General features: G+C 31.5%; 1 protein-coding gene across 2 annotated transcripts in view; it reads left to right on the forward strand.

Annotated features, from left to right (window-relative positions):
- Window positions 1-16,682, forward strand: part of LOC126741233 (protein kinase C-binding protein NELL1-like) — a 143,546-nt gene that overhangs the window by 112,163 nt on the left and 14,701 nt on the right. Inside the window, exons 7-13 of one of the 2 annotated variants that reach the window (XM_050447606.1) lie at window positions 3,859-3,952; window positions 4,017-4,205; window positions 4,542-4,661; window positions 7,881-8,141; window positions 8,197-8,433; window positions 8,755-9,088; window positions 10,351-10,606. In XM_050447606.1, the coding sequence (XP_050303563.1) occupies window positions 3,859-3,952; window positions 4,017-4,205; window positions 4,542-4,661; window positions 7,881-8,141; window positions 8,197-8,433; window positions 8,755-9,088; window positions 10,351-10,606 (1,491 nt within the window). The remainder of the gene's footprint in view (window positions 1-3,858; window positions 3,953-4,016; window positions 4,206-4,541; window positions 4,662-7,880; window positions 8,142-8,196; window positions 8,434-8,754; window positions 9,089-10,350; window positions 10,607-16,682) is intronic. The other variant, XM_050447607.1, reaches the window with a different exon arrangement.

A 16,682-nucleotide genomic window follows, 5' to 3' on the forward strand; every position in this document is an offset into this window, starting at 1 on the left:
TTGTTTTAAAACCAAAAACAACTTGGCAAAACATTTAGTAAACACTAAAGATAAAATACCGATAACACACCGATCTGGAGTTTACAAGTTAACTTGTTCCCACCCATTATGTGATATCTGTTATGTCGGTCAAAGCGAAAGGAAAATTAAAGTCAGAGTCAATGAACATTTAAGACTTATCACGCGAAATAAAAATACTCTTATTAACAATACCAATTCTCCTTTTGCGAAGCACATGAACACTAAGGTTCTGCATGTTTGTGAGAAATGGTTACAGTTGGACTTGTTGGAAGAATTTCAAATAAATAGGGCCGTAAACTCCCCAGACTGCACTTGCATTAATGAGCAAACTAAGATTGACAGCTTACGCTTTTTTGATTCAATTATCCCTAGAAAATAACTTTTACTTTTATTGTTTTTAACTCTTTCATCTTATAACATTTGTATTAGTCAAAATTTAAAATCTTTTCTTCAACGCAACGCTAATATACAATAGTTCCTTATAGTACCTTCTTTTAATATGTAGAACTCTGTATCGTCCTAAGTATAAATTTTATATTTTGAATCGTAGATGTCCTTTTTGTACTATATTTTTAATTTTAATTATTTTATTTATTGTTGTTTTTTTTCCCAATAATGGGTAATTTTTGTTTTATTTGGTGAACGTATATGTTTTTTGTAATGTTCTGGTAATTTCTAAATCTATATTATTATAGCGAATAAGCTCTTTTTTAAAACTGTCTTGAATTACCTGTATTTTATTTTAGTATCTGATGATGGCTGTTTACACAGCCGAAATGCATAATACATTTACCTAAGTGACCTACATGCATTTTTCTTGGAGATAAAGACTTCCACTATTTGTAATCTTTATATACACATTCTCCTACAAAATATGGACTTCTGTTCAACTTCCCAAGTTATGTGTTTTTCCATCAACTTGTTTTTTTACAAGATGCAAGTTTGTGTAAAAGTTATCATTTACAACTACTCTGCCGTTATCTAAATAGTTTTCACAATGTTTTAAAACAATGTTTGTCGGTAAGGAATTTTCTACTGCCTCATTCTTTCCTGCATATACAGGTACAGAATGGGTATATCCTTTTTGGTCACACATTTTTAATAGTTTTGCTCCATATTCGTGCTTCTTTGGTTTATATTGCCTAAAATTGAGCCTACCGCGAAATGGTACCATGCTTTCATCGACAGCAATTATTCGTCCTGGCTTTACATTTTTTTTGAATTTAGAAGTTCCAATAGCGGCTGAAGTTTATGAAGACGATTGTTTTGAGCTAAAGGATCCTCATTATTTGAAAAATGCCAGAACTTTAGTATTGCCTGAAATCTGTTTCGGTACATAACAGGCGGAACGACTGTATTTTTATAAATTTTTTTCTGACTCCAATTTTTTTTTTCTGCTTCTATGGAAAGATAAATCACCATACCCATGAAGAGGATGATTCCCATAAATGATTTTATGTCATTCTTGTTTACCGGCTTCCAAACTGCTAAACGACTTTTGGGTTTAAGCCGACCTTTTTTTTAAATGAATTGCTCAGCATTTCGGTTTGTTTCCAACACCATTATTTCCAACAAATCATCAGTAACAAACAGAAAATAGAAGTCAATAATACACATATTTGTAAAATCAATATTGGAGTTTAGACCATGGCTACCACTAAGAATAAAGATTTTTTGGTTATCGCCAGTGCCTTCTTTCCATTCGGTAGAAATGTTATTTGGTGTAGGGATTCCATCCCCTGAAGCTAGCGTAACCACTTCCTCTATATCCTCTAAAGCAGAACTTTCGCTTTTGGAGCTTGAGGCAACATAATCGCGATCTTCATCCGAAAAAAGATCTTCATCGAGATAACGCAGTACCTCCTCATCGTTCAAAGGTCTCCTTTATCGTAATTTTATACCTGATGAACCAGGCAAATCCTTAGCACCAATCTTAAAAAAAAATAAGTAAAAAGTGACTTACGATAATACCATAATTGTCACTATACCTTTTATAAAACAGTTATAAGTTGATAATATTTCACAATCACGATAACAAAAAAAAATTAAGTTGGCAAATATGGAAAACGCGTATTATAACGACGCCACGTGGACGCGGGCGGCCAAATAAATATTTACCCCAAACAAATCACTACTTCAACAAAACTAAAAAGATTATACTTTTCTAAGTCCTTTAAATATCTCAGATAAGGAAAAAGTGGGAGGCCGACGTCGGCGCGATATCAATGAGCCCGTCGATTAGTTCGGCAACCAACTGCACATGTAGTTTGCCCGCCGGCGGTACATGCGGTAGCTAACGTGTTTAATACAGTAGAGTACTGCATCATTTTTAAAACATCTTGAATATTTATTTATAGATTGGCGAGGCCCTTTTTATTCTTAAGTACCTGTTTACTTTTAACCTTCTCGAAAACTTGTAAAAGAAACATTCTGAAATTATCTTCAAAGATTTAAGAATGCGCAGGATGAAATATACAGCTCTCTTGAAATTGTTCTTTTTTATATGAACTGGAGTGGCATGTCTGCAACGGCTTTTTATGTTCTGTCTGAGGCCTTTGATTGTGTTGATCACAGAAATCTGCTAACAAAGCTAAAAAGAATTCCCTAGGGCTCTGTTTTAGAACAAATCGTGTTCTTACTTTAAAATATTGACCTTCTTAAAGTTAGTGTCTTATGAAGAATATATCTTTTTTGCCGACGACAAATTAATTCTCTTAAAAAATGAGCTCAAGATTACAAAGAAATGGTTCGCCTCTAATAGTCTTTATTTAAATTTATGTAAGACTCATATAGTTGGGTTTAAATATAAGGTAACTAGCTGAGTATTGGATGGCAATCCATTGGCAAAGATATATCTAAGTTTCTGGACACTCTTGATCAGGAATTACGCTTCGAAGGTCATATATTATTGTCAGATAGGAAAGTTGCATCAGGATGTGTTGATATGCGAATGATAAGAGTGAACGAAATTAAAAACTAGCATGGTCAGTTTATTTTTCTTGTTATACTATTATTGGATGTTGCTTGTGTCTACTAAATGTAATTTTCATAAAAAACAGCCTGCTTTATTGCCCAAAATTATATTAGAGAGATAAGAGAATCTTTTAGACCACACTTATTGATGAATACTAACTCTTACTCTCATTTTCACATCGAGACGTGATCCCTAATTTTTAAAAAGCCGTTGTGCAACTCAAAAACTTACTCCTTAGCACGAGATATGTCAGACTTATTTTCTACCTCTACTAGTTCCCAAATTTATCTTATTATAAAATCAGTAATTGATCATGATAATATTTTATTTTATACTTATATATTCAAATCTTAACTTTCATAAGCAAAATTAATAGTTTTTTATTATTCTTTAATTTCTAGTTATAGTGCGGGATATTGGGTGGATTTTATCATTTTTATTGATTGCTCAAAAGCCTTCGACATGATCATCCATTAATTCCAACATGATTCTGACTCAATTGATCCATGTTTATATAAGACTACTATGGTAATACTTACCACTGCATATATAGGTTAAGAAATAAAAGGTATACTAGCTTCTTAGAGGAAATAGGACTTTTTAAAAAACAACCAGGGAATTTTCAAATCTTTTGTGATTTTTTAGGATTAATATAATATGACCCTTAAAGCCACGTCTTTAAACTGATTCACTCAGTTAATGATACTTACATTGTCAAATATTCATTAGTCAATTGAGGCTTAAAAGATGCATTAAAAGTAAAAATCATAACAAAATTATAGCAATTAGTATCATAAATGACTGATGTTAATAGCTTAGACGTACAACGTTTTTTTTTTAAATATGTCTTATTTTACCCACAGGGAGGTAATATATCATGCAATCCAGTAGAATGTGCACCCACATATTGTAAGAATCCAATAAAACTGGATGGACTATGTTGTCAGACATGTTTGAGTGAGTAACAAAATTGTCGTCATAACTTGAATTCCGATTAATGATCCATAACAATTTTTTATAGAACAATGCTATTTCAATGGTCAACTTTATGACCACGACGAGGTGGTAACTGTAGAAAAATGTAAAGACTGCAAGTGTATCGATGGCTCTATGGACTGCAAGGTTTACGACCCCAAAGACTGCCCGGTATTAAACTGCGCTCTGGATCAACAAATTCGAGTTTCTGGAAGCTGTTGCCCGATCTGTAAAGGTAAAACTTTCTTTTTATTACTAAACATTTTTAAAGTAAATACGCTTAAATGGCATTTTAGAATTGGCCTATAATATTACGTGTTAAAAATTCATTACATGATATAAATTAATGTTTTCTTTTTTGGTTGCTATAGTACACCTTATTGGTAAGTTTACTTACACTATTATAGCCATTTCTAGAATGCACATTGAAAAGTAACTTAACTGATCACCTTTCCAGCTTTCTAAATATTAATATATTTTTTAATTTTTATGCCTTTATCTGTGCTTTACTAACAATTTAACCATGCCTAACTCGCCATTTTCTGTCTTTCTTTCGCTAACATCATAACAGGAGTCGATTATTGTGCCAAGGGTCATTTCTGCCACTCTAACGCTACCTGCCGGAACTTACAAACAACTTACGCTTGTCAATGTGATCAAGGCTTCAGAGGGGACGGCCGGATGTGTACTGGTAATTGCTTTTGCTCTTGTACTAATATTTAATTTTGTTTCTGTTAGTTATTAATAATTTTAATAAAAAAATCACCAAATCCATATATAAGAGTAAATACGCTTAAACAAGAATTTTAAAAGCTTAGTAATTTTTTTTTGTAAATTTTACAAGCTCTCTTACTTCTAGCATTATATGGCAACAACGCTTGCACTATCAATCACGAGCCTTGACGAAATGACACGACTTACCTAAACGCTAAGGCCTGTGGTCAGATCTCCGATGTCTAATCCGAAAAGTAACCAATGATAAGAACTGATGGTACCAATAGTTACTTTTAATAATATAATAATTGGAATAACCAATGGTTACTTTTCGGATTAGACATCGGAGATTTTAACAAGATTACGTGTACTCCTTAATAGTTGGGCCTAGTTCGCTTTAATAACAGTCGTAAATCAAGTGCTGTTGCCACATGTTGACGAGAACTATAAGAGGAGAACCCGTTCATATAAATCATAAGCTGGTACTCTTCCAATTAAATTAACTAAGATCTGAAACAGTTTCTTAGCGTTACAAGGTCATGATGAACCATAAAATTAGCATTTAATCTATCCTACTGGAAGTTACAGAGAAGTAGATAGAGGAAAACGGAATGTTGGTCTTTGACCTTAACAAATTCTGCACAGATAGAGGTTTTCTAAGATCTCCTATGCCTTGCCATACATCTGTCAGATCAGATTCCAACCAAAACCAACCTAACCTGATACTGACGCGAGACCTGGAAATGACTAAAACAGTGAAATAGTCTAAGTTAAAGAGAACAAACATTTTTCGGTCTCAGGTCCTATTAGCGGATTTACGGATGTCATCCCAGAGATTTTAATTAACTAGTTAACACAAATGAGCACATTCTAGACTGGCTTAGTTGAAGAAAGAACAAAGCTTGTATTAAAGAAAGACGGCCTAGCTGAACAAAAGAGGAAATTGGAGCAGGTCTCAGTTCCTCTTACAAGGTCTTTTCCTGTAGTTTGTGACTAGAGGATTTAAAAAACGTTAAGGGATGCCTTGCCAAAACCCAAGAAAATTATTCAGTTTTCTCGCTTTTACTTATCTTAAAGTGTTTAGAAGGGTTGGAGTATGTTGAATCTTTTTTTTTTCATCTTTGAGCGATGTAGAAGAGAAAAATAAACTATACTCTAAGCTAACATGAGTATTCTAACATAGCAGATCAACAAAATATTGAGTAACTAGAAATTAACAGTCTTGTTATTACATAGAAATTTTAAACTTAACATGTGACTACCAAAGAGTATAATCCTACCGACTGCACCAAATTTAAACCAATAACGACGAATTTCAAAACGGATCCGCAGGTTTTCAAATTTCAATCGGAATGTAATTTCATCGACCTATTTTAATTATTAATTTTATCAATTGTTTGCAGATTTCTTATGACCTCAATTACCTGGAAAAAAAATTAGTCAGGATTAAAGTAGCAATTTTTATATTTTTTTTATATTTTTAAAGGTTTAAAAAATGTTGCTATGGAGATTTAAATTTAGAACGCCTTCCTTATTTACAATATACCATCTTTATGCACTACAAGGTTGCCACGTCGATTGAAAAATTTAGCAAATATGGAAATTCGGCAGGCATTAGTTCGGATTTTTCTTATCACCTCAACTGCCTGAAAGAAGTTTTTTTTAGCATTTTTTAAAAATTTCGAGGCAATTAAAGGTAGTTTTTTTTTAGGAAAGTTCTTATAAAATCAAATACCTGAACTTTGTTTTTTTATTGTCAAAGGGTTTATATTTCTTTTTCTATTTTAATAGGTACTGTTGAGAACCATACACTTGTCAAATATTGTATAGGATAGTGCACAAGGAATACATTTTGCTTCGTGGCGAGTTGCAAATATTTTACCTCATACCAATATAATGATGAACAGTTCGAATTATCGTTACTGAAATCATGGGATTTATGAATTAGGGAAGAAAGTCAGCTTTCGGAAACTCTCTTAACCAGTAACTTTTCAGCACCATTTACTATCCAATCTATTCTACTAAAACTTACAGAGTAGTTAGAAAAACAAAATTTTGGTCATTACGTTTACAAACTCTGCACTGGTGGAGATTCTTTAAGGTCTGCTGTAAATAAGCCACATTTGTCAAATCAGATCTTAAACAGAAATAATTGAATCGGATGCTGATGCTCTAACTTGCTAACTGACATTATTAAATTTGAGTGAAAGACTTGATAAGTTAAATGATTAGAACTAGAATAAGTTATAGCAGTGCAGCCATGTAGAAGGAAAAAACTCAATAAATATATTAGACGAAAAAAATTATTTGGTGAGTATAGACCAACTGATAAGGATGGATTTTTTAAGAGTACTTTTCTGCATCAAAAATCTCTATTCAGTTGTAACGCAAACTAAAGTCCAATTTTATTTTACAAAACATTCAACTACATTCATGTTACTATTAGACTCTTTCCTTCTTGTTCTTTTAATAATGAAGGTGTTGGAGAAGAATGATTCCTTTAAGGTTACCTTCCTCTTATTCTGTGGTTGATGTATAAAAGTAGGATAATATAAAATTAGGATGGCTTGAAGAGATTAGAAGTTTGACTATGACAAATCTGCTAGAGAGGGCCTTGCCAAAACAAAGAGCATCCAGAATTTTTTGATAGGTTGGTGTCCGATCTTTTCTTTCTTCTTGGAGCGATAAAGGAGTTAGTAAAGATGATTCTACTAAAAATTCTACTTAAGCTCAAATGAGTACTTTTAAATTAGCAGATCACCAGAGTGCCGAGTAATCGGAGAATAACTTTCTTGTCATTAGATGGAAGTCCCGTATACATTTTGAGGGTGAAATATTATACCATATATGTAAAGCAGCTCAAATTATCGTTAATCCACATGAAATTATTAAACTAGTCCATATGCTTCATGAGTTGGGAAAGGGAGCCTGCTTACCAAGACTCACTAAATAAATATTTAAACTTGACTAAAATTTATTGGTCAGGCAAATGTAGAAACGGTCCTTTCTAGTCAAAAAAGTTTTAAAAAAGTCCTGGGCGCTTCGTAGCCTTATAATATTTTAAAAACAGTTGATACTATTCTCAACTTTCTTACGCGTTTAAATTACTAGTTAGTTAGTCTTACCTTACTTATAACATTTTGCAAAATCCTTCCATACAACACTTACTAACTAGGCTCTTGCTTATTTCAAATAGACATAGATGAATGCCAACAAGAAGGAGGTAGAGAAGGACACCACTGCCACTCAAACACTCGCTGCGTAAACACTCCTGGCTCGTACGAGTGCCAATGTATAGATGGTTACGTGCGAGTGGATCGGTTTAATTGTGCAGAACTAGACGAATGCTCAACAGGCGCACATAATTGTGATTTAAATGCTGATTGTGTCAATACTGAAGGCAGCTACAAGTGTCAATGTAGAGAAGGATATGAGGGAGATGGATATCAATGCAGCCGTAAGTTTTAGCAAGAAAAACTCGAGTGTTTAGTACAAAAAAAATTATATTTTAGCGATTTGCATGCCAAAGTGTTTAAATGGTGGTGTATGTCTTAAGCCAGGACAGTGTTCTTGTCCAGGCGGTTATACCGGCACATCGTGTGAAAGAGATTTGGATGAATGTGCTGCAAACGCACATAGGTGCACAAATTCTTCGACTTGTGTCAATATGATGGGCTGGTATTATTGCAAGTGCAAACCAGGATATGAAGGCCCTGTACCAGATAATAATCTTGGTACTTCTTGTATAGGTAAGTTGAGCACCGAAGACATTCTCCTAAAAGCAAAACTATAAAAAATTACTCTAACCCAGATTAAATTAAGTATTTCGAGTCTTCGTCGCATCCCATCTTTTAGCACGCGATCTCATTTTAAGTACTTGAAATATATTTTTTATGTCTACGGTTATAATTTTGCACTAATATACAGAAAAAAGAGGTATGTTAGGCCTATTCAAGCTAAATGATAACAATTTGCAACATAACAGAAATCGATTCGCGTTTATGACAAATATCTTGGTTAGAGTGATTAGTACCCTAACATTAACATGAGTAACTACTTCCTACTTTTAGATATTAACGAATGTGACGAGTCACGTCATACCTGTCACTCGACAGCTCAGTGCATCAACAAGGATGGCGGATTCGAATGCGCATGTCCAAGTGGATCCGCAGACTGTCGGTACAGCTGTATATTCGAAGATGCCGAGGTTGCACATGGCGTTAGTGTTTTATCAAAATTTAACCCTTGCTTAAGCTGTAGCTGTCATAAGGGAGTAATTACCTGCGAAAAACCAAAATGTGACTGTAGCAAACCGCGTGCCGACCATTGCTGTCCGCAGTGTGATTCCCGATATGCTTGCAAACATCAGGAGTTAAATGATGTTATTTTTATGCATGGTGAAAAGTAAGTATGAAACTGGAACATTTCGATAGGTTTTGATAAATTAACAGCTTCATTCTGTAATTACTGTGAAAATAAGTATTCTTAACTTCTTGTTTCGAAACGCTGTAAAATTCTCCTTTTCTTCACTTGTCTTGGAATACTTATGGCGCCATCTAACAGTCCTGCCTCAAAAAGCGTGAATTAGAGTCACTTGATCTGAAAAGGTAAACCATTGAAACAAAATTTTATATTATGTTTCTACGAATAAGTATCGAAAAATTGTAGATTTTCTTTTGTCTTTTACTGTTCACCAAATTGCTTTTCCATGTAGTGATTAGCATTTACTCACTTAGCATAGTACTATTATTTGTAGAAAAAATGTTAAAAGAGAAATGTTTTTCGTAAACTTTTAGCGTTTTTTAAGTTCATTTTGGTATTTTACAATAGAGTATCCGAGTAAAAGGGTCCTCCTTAAACCATAATTCTTTTATTAAGGTTTTTGGTTTTAATCAATTATTTTTACTTTTATACCATATCACAATTTAAAATCTAGGCTTCAGCATATGGATTAAGGTCACTCTTGTCTTTTACCATATTGCAAAATGTCTTTTCATCAGAAGGAACTTACAGGTAATAATTAACCCTTCTTTCATTATGATAATAATATAAGACTTTCGTCGTAATATTTTCTAAAAGAAATGCTCCATAATTTTTAAAATTGATTTAGGTACCACAGTATCCGAATTGTAGAAGAATTCTCCGAGAATTCAATTCTACACTAGCGTTTTTTCTCATATTGAATCTTTTTGCAACGGAAAACCTGAAATGTGTTGCCACATTTTTTTCGTTTTTTGTAAAATTTGAATAGGATAAATTTTACCGTAAAGCACCTCATATTTCGTCTCCCGTATTTAACGACCCCTTTCGACTCCAGATACCTTAATTCATGGTTTATAGCATAATTGGTAGATGGCAGCATGGTATAAAAATGAAAATAAGACGAATGACCTTAACTCATGTCTTAAACCATGATTCTTAGATGGCGCCACAGGGATGGCCTCCGAAACAAGTCCCAGAATATTTATTCCCGCCCTGATCAAAAGCTATATCGAATATATTTCGTAATTATCGCATTAAATATAATTTATCGTTTTAATTCGTTTATATCACTAACAGTAGAACGTTTATTAGTTTTAATTTTAGAATATGTGATTAAAATATCCCTTTGATTACTGTTTATTAAGTATGTTCCAAATTTTTTAAATTTGAGTACAAATTTACAGATGGTCTTACCAATGCCAAACTTGTGAGTGTCTCTACGGCGAGATTGACTGCTGGGAACTAAAATGTCCTCCACTTATCTGTTCCAACCCCATTCACTCGCCTGGGGATTGTTGTCCCCATTGCGGTGACCTCTGCTCCCTGGGGGGTAATTACTCCTTAGGATTGGGAAGAAATTGCACTTTTAAAGATGTTTTATACCCGTCAGGTTCGGATTTCTTAGATCCGCAAGATCCATGTACCACTTGCAAGTGCAAGGTAAGTTGGTGAATTAAGTGTAAATAGTTTTATATTAACAATTGTTGTTACTAATAGTGTACTATTAAGTTTTTAGAGTTTACTCACATATTTGATAGCAAATTGAAGCAAAAACTTGTTAAAGGATTGACAGTTTAGGTTATTGAGCCTTTGTTGATATGTAAATATTAACAAAATATATTTTATGGCTTAGTTGCATAATAAATTAATAATAAAATATTAGTGTGCTTCGATGTTGCCTATTGTCGTTATTATTTTTTTATTCATTTTTATCATTTGATTATTGAGGGCATTTTTTACTAGACCTTTCTACATTGAACAAATTATTTTTATATTTATATCTGGTTGCCTATATACTGCTGTACTATGCAATGCAGGATAGGCAACATTCAAAACAACTATTCTGATTTCAAATTATATTTTGCCATCCAAAATGAAGAATAAGAAATATTTTGAATCGTTTCTTATTCAAATAAAGCAATACCTATCCAGCGATTATAATCCATGACATTTGTGACTTTTTCGCATTTTATGGTTACATAGGTCGAAAAAAAAAATAAAGATTAGTACTGAGATGGTATTTCTTAAGCATCTAATTCTTTCGCACGCCTTTTCATGTTGAGTATGAAAATGATTAAATGACAAAAAGTCTTGTAATATTAAATTCTTAGTCATGAGAATGACTCTCCATGCATTTGGTTTCTTAATCGTTTATTCTGTAAGGCCACTTCAAATATTTTATTATTTGTTTTACATTAACATAAATGAGTTCCTAGGAATGAATTTGTGCCTAAAAACGTGATTTTGGTTTAGTGATTTCAGTATGTAGGGCATTTTTCGTTGGGATCTTTTTTTGGTAATTTCCTTAGCGATTTTCATTAACCTTGAGCATATTTTTGCAAAGTTTTAGAAGAATATTCTTTAGAAAATTAGAATAAAAAACCCTCAAGCAGATGGCAAAAATATTAATAAAACTAAATATTAAAGTAATTATCATTTCTTATGTTTTAGTCTAATGAGCTATTTGACACCTTCGACATTTATTAATTACAATTTCTCAGGTTGATAGCCTCTAAACAATTTAACCAGAATAGTAGGACTGGATAATTGTCATTCAGCGAATGCTCCAGCCATATCTAAATTATTTAAATTAAAAATACAATTTCTTTTTAAAATAGGTATTTTACGTCACTTTATCATTTATTTATATAGGCTTGGTCTTTAGCAACGAACAAATTTCATGGTTAGGCACAATCAGTACTAATTTTAACCAAAAATGTAAAGTTTTTTGTGTCGTCTAAGTCTCTTTTTTTAATGACAAAAGCACCTTATTAGAGTTTGGATACTTGGTTTGTATCATCACCAGGCTAATAATTGAATTAATCAGGAAAATCGAAATAATGTAAACGCCTAATGTGAAAACCTATCTCTAAATTACCAAAAATTAAATAACAAAAAGAAACTTGTTATTCATTTTATAGTTACATTAAGAAAAAAAAATAAATGTGAAACTATGATTATATTATCAAGAAATGAATAAAAAAAATTGAAACAGTCTTTAATTGGAATTTTAAATTAATATATTTTTTTTTAAATTTAACAATTACAAAGTCAGAGAATTAAATTAAAAATGTTTAACTAAATATAGGGTAATAATGATTACCATTATATGTAGAGGGATTGTAATTATTACTAATTTAGACGTTAATGAAAAATAAGGCATAGCTCGTTTCAAAAAAAATGTTTACTACTAGATAGTGATCTATTAATGTTGCCGCTTAGATCAAAAAGTAACAGGACCTTTAATTTCCTATATATTATACCTTGTATATTATACATTTGTTTGATTCTCTATTTAATTCTATATATATATATATATATATATATATATATATATATATATATATATATATATTTAAATATTTTTGCAATATTGCTTCCTGTAATTATCTGCTGCTGTTTTCGAGGAAAAACTAATTTATTAAATTTCTTTCTGAAAATGTAGGTGAAGTAATTTGCTTTCTCATCAAACAGTGGACAAGTTCACTGTTTAATAAATACCTCTCTCAATATTCTCTATTTTTTTTGATCCTAAGCAGCATGAATCCAGTTTGTAGAGATGCTTTTCACATCATCTGTCCATAATGGTTATTCATTGCATTCAAGCAAGCCATTCGCTCTACCATATCTGAGGGGTTCCATTCCAAAACTTGCCTTCTCCATATTGGGTAAAATTTCACATTGGCAAAAAATGTTTTAGAAGATTTTCAAATACAAATTTATACAAATTTAATATGTATGGATTTACTATAATCATTTGTGTGCTAATTTTAGCATTCATTTAAATCCTGTTTATTTAATTTCTATAAAATTTATTAAAACAATATGGACAAGACAAATTTTGGCATGACTGCATGGATAAGACAAGTTTTGGCACGAAAAAGTACAGCAATTGACTGATCTTATTTTTTTTATTAAAAAAAGATAACATTATTTAAAAAATCGTAATTTCTTAAATTCTTAGCGAAATATCTTCTTCCACTTCTCCTTCACAAAATTCATTATTTTCAGTTTCTTCTCCCCATCCAATCTTCCCCATAATGAGCAACTAATAACTTTTTGACATCTTGAACTTTTTTTTTCATTACCCGCCACTCCTTTATCAATGTTACCCACTTCTATTTGATTCAATCGTTTCCCACGTTTAAAAATTGTCTTGGATTCTACAACATCACTGTTGTAGTGTTCTGTGCCTCTAACTGTTATTTTATCACAATTTTTCTCAATAACAATCCTTTTCGCTTCAGAAAATTTAAAGTGCCAAGACTGCATACCTTTCAGATACTCCTTTGCAACAGATTTGACACCAGAATCTGTTAAATTAATGACGGTTCCTCTTTCCTTAAAGATATCGATATACGTGTTGGGGTTTGTGATTTCGCTAAGTTTTCTTAATTTTTTTTCGATGATACCAATACCATGGTAGGAATGAATGACCTCTAATGAGAAAAACCAGCTTGATTTCACCAATATGGGGCGATGCGATATTCTCCAAGAAGTAAATGCACATTGCAACCGTTATGGAGTTTCTGTTTTGCCCTCCGCAGCCATCTGCACACAATCTTATTTTGCTGTAACCCGACAAATTTATGAGATCACGTAGGCAATGGAAAACAGCTGAGGCAATTTCGTTCGAGCCCTTATGGAACTCGTGTTCCATCCAGGTGTAAACGAACACGTTATTATTTTATAATTTAGTTTTTGAAGAACCCTTAACAATGGTAAAGTTATAAGTGTAGAGCTGGCGGCTATAATAGGCGATCTGATCTTGGACTTTTGGATTTACCAAGTTTTTTTGACAGTCAAAAGATAAGATGAGCATGTTTTCCTTTGTTTCCCTCAACTTGGAAAAAAAAACTTTGCCTTTTAAGATATGATCTCTTTTTTTAATTTAAAGCTGACTACGTTTGTCATTATCCTTTTCTTGTTTAATTTTTTCTGTTAAAGAACTGCAACGAGAGCAAATGTCGGATGCTGGTGATCCAAAACTAATATTATATTCAAGGCAGAATATATTCCTAAAAAAAAGTTTTTTTGACTTTTAATTTACTTTCAGGCACTTGGTTATTATACATATTTAACAATTTGTTTATAGTTAAATCAAAAGCCAAATACCATCTGTTGCTTTGTTCTCTACAATAATGTACATCAGAACATTGTAGTTTCTCAATAAATATTTTAACAGCCTTTTTTTTTGGGCATACATAGGTTTTTGTTTTGAGCCACCACGATTTTCTTTAGGTGGTAAGTCAGTTAACAGTAGAAAAACTCGTCCAATTCTTTGAATGCGATCCTTAGAAACTTGCAGAACACCTTTAAATGTATTTTGACATACCTGTATTTTGAAATTCTTTGTTTCTCCTATTTTAATAAAATACTCGTTCGCCACCAACAACCTAGATAAATCAGGTTTTCTCGCTCTTGATCTGGATGGAATCTCAACAGAAATATATTTTAAAATAAAATTGTCTTGTCCAATCTTTGTCCTGGTCGTATTGTTTCATTGTGAACTCTATCCTTTATTGTAACTCCCAATAGAGAACGTTCCATGGCGCGTTATATATTTCTTTGCCCACGATATTCCAATTCTCCGCTGGATTTTGCATATTTCATTATCTCTACCGATTCTGATCTCATCTTCTAGATATTTATATGTCACTTAGCAGATCTCTTTTCTATGTAGCAGAAGGTTTTGGCTAAAAAGCAGATTTGTCATGATTTTAGTTTTTGTTGCGTTGATGTTGAGACCAACTTTGTGTGAGGTAGATGTTAGTTTTCACACATCTTTTCCATTTTACCTAGGCAATCTAATATCAATAGAACGTCGTCTATGAACTGGAGGTGATTAAGATCTTTTTCATCCATATTTATACCTAGACTGTCTAGCTCAATAGTTTTGAATATGTATTCCAGAAGCGTAATAAGCAGCTTAGGCGAGACAGTGTCTTCCTGTAAAACTCCACCTAAAAAAAAACAAATAAAAAAAATATTTGAATTTAAAATGGAAAATTAAAATAATTTGGCAAATAAATTATAAAAACATCCAAAAAATCAGTTCAATTCTAACAAAATAAAATTCTGTAAATTAAAAAATTTTAACTTAGTTTACATCTTCTTGTCACTCTTATTAACACTTTTTAACAAATGTCGAAAAATAGCTTTTGAGCTCTATAATCAGAAGCTATTTAAAAAAATGCCCTCCTTAGTCATCCCAATTAACTTTGCCATGTCATTGTAATCTAATCTACTAAACCCGGCCATCTAGCTCAGCTATAGCTGCAGATTTCCAAAAAAAAAATAGAAATAAAAAAAATCGTGCTTGTTGCTCTCTAGCTAAGCTAGCTAACTAACAATTTTAACACTCCGTTCCCTTGCAGGTGCCGTTCTGCGCAGAACTGGTGAGCAATACCGCGTGTTGTGTGCATCGGTAATCACATCACTCTAATACACATATGACATTACACACCTCTAGTAGTGCCTGATTTATTATTAAAATGGCGTCAATGTGATGCGCTATAGACGGGTTTTTTATAATATTCAATTTTTAGTTATAATTCATACCTGCCTGCGCTAGTCATTTTTTGGTCGTGTAATCTATAAACATTCTTTTGTGTTTGGAGAAAAAGTGGTTTTTATGCATTTTATATTTTTTTTTATGATATTAAATTTGTACTGTTTTACCCTTTAGTGGTCGTTTGATGCGTATAACAATTTTTTTTTCTATTTTAAGTAGTACGCATTTTTGAAAATTGCATACGAAAGCTTTCTTATATCTTTTGAATTGAAAAAAAATGCAAATAAGCTACAGATTTTTTTGGCCATTGATCAATAACACATGAAAGTGTAAATATTTATTTTTCTGTATATTTTGTTAATATCTTTGTCCGTAGTTTTTTAATAAATATAGAATATAAATTCTAATTTAAATTTTGGAATTTAGCTTATTTTTGTTATACTCTTATAATATCTGAATTAAAAGAATTTTTGCTAAATAAATAAATATTGTCAGAATTTCTTAATTTTTAAATGAAATATTTATATAAAAAATATTACATAGAAAACGATTCAATATTTAAGAAAATTAAGATCCTTGAGAAAAAACATAAAAGATTTTAAGAATATTATTATATTTAGAAAAGTTTACTAACATTTAACAGAACAAAAGAAAATCTCGAAATTAGTGAAAAACAAGATATTCTTAAATATTTCAAATTAAATTTTGCAAACTAATAAATAATTAAATATTTAAAAAATTGATATTAGTGAAAAATTAAAAATCTTTAAAACTCAATATTTAATTAGAATTTTTTAACAAATGAAAATTTTAGAAAATATATTATAAAAAGTTTAAATTTAAAAATTTGTCTTTAAAATACGTTAATGTTATTATTACGCTTAAATATTCTTAAATATTTTAAATTAAATTTTGAAAATATATAAATAATTAAATACTTAAAAAAATTTGATATTTGTAATATCAAATTTTTAACAAATGAAAATCTTAGAAAATATATTA

The sequence above is a fragment of the Anthonomus grandis genome, chromosome 10, assembly GCF_022605725.1.
Source record: "Anthonomus grandis grandis chromosome 10, icAntGran1.3, whole genome shotgun sequence".
NCBI lineage: Eukaryota > Metazoa > Arthropoda > Insecta > Coleoptera > Curculionidae > Anthonomus > Anthonomus grandis.